Genomic DNA, 777 nt, shown 5'->3' with positions numbered 1-777 from the left:
AACAATATCAATCTTTACTTTCACTCTTTCTATCAATTTAACAAATCCTTATTGAATAAAAACTAATATTAATATTAGCAGAGGAGGAGCATACGGAGCCCCGCACATGACATGCAGGAAAAAATAAATAAATTGTGCGCACTATTTATAAATCGAGTGAACGGAATAGTAATCGTGTGCACGTTTTGGTACATTGAGGGAACGAATTAGTAAATCGTGCGCACAATTTAGCCTACTATTTTTTTTCCTGCATGTCATGTGCGGGGAACTCTAAGAAAAGTGTTTCTGGTCCGAGTCACCAGCAGATGGCAGTAATGCGCTGAGAATGCAGAGTGCCAATACGAAGAAGAAGAAGAAGAAGGCGCCAAATTTCAAGGCTGTGGGCGGGTTTTGCTGTGGCTCAGTAACAGCGAGTGTGTCAGTCTCAGATCCGCTTCTCAGACTCCGGGAGCTCCTCAGTTCTTCAGCTCTGAGTGTCGAGGATGTGGAGTAACGTGGAGCTGCTCCTGAACGAGGAGACGAACACGGTGCGGCTGTACAGCGACGAGCAGGAGACCGGAAGCGCGCTGTATCAGGTGGACTCTCTGGTCAAACTCTCGTCCTCCGAGAAGGTCAGAAACTCGGTTTATAATAAACTATCTGTCTGTGTTTCGATACGACATGAATATGAAAACGATTCTTTAACAGAGCAAGTATGAAAAAGTTTGTAAATCACGCATTGCTAATACGCGTTTTTTTGTGTACACTCTCTCTCTCTCTCTCTCTCTCTCTCTCACA

The 777-nt window shown here is 44.0% G+C and overlaps 1 protein-coding gene across 6 annotated transcripts in view; it reads left to right on the top strand.

Annotated features, from left to right (window-relative positions):
• Positions 1-337: 337 nt before the first annotated feature.
• kntc1 (kinetochore associated 1) overlaps positions 338-777 on the top strand; it is an 81,779-nt gene continuing 81,339 nt past the window's right edge. For 4 of the 6 annotated variants that reach the window (XM_042757048.1, XM_042757047.1, XM_042757045.1 and 1 more), the window contains exon 1: positions 338-611. In XM_042757048.1, the coding sequence (XP_042612982.1) occupies positions 483-611 (129 nt within the window). In that variant the 5' untranslated portion in view covers positions 338-482. The remainder of the gene's footprint in view (positions 612-777) is intronic. The other 2 variants (XM_042757049.1, XM_042757046.1) reach the window with 1 other exon arrangement.

Source organism: Cyprinus carpio, chromosome A5 (genome assembly GCF_018340385.1).
Source record: "Cyprinus carpio isolate SPL01 chromosome A5, ASM1834038v1, whole genome shotgun sequence".
NCBI classification, from domain to species: Eukaryota; Metazoa; Chordata; class Actinopteri; order Cypriniformes; family Cyprinidae; genus Cyprinus; species Cyprinus carpio.
This window is presented reverse-complemented; position numbering and strand designations above follow the sequence as displayed.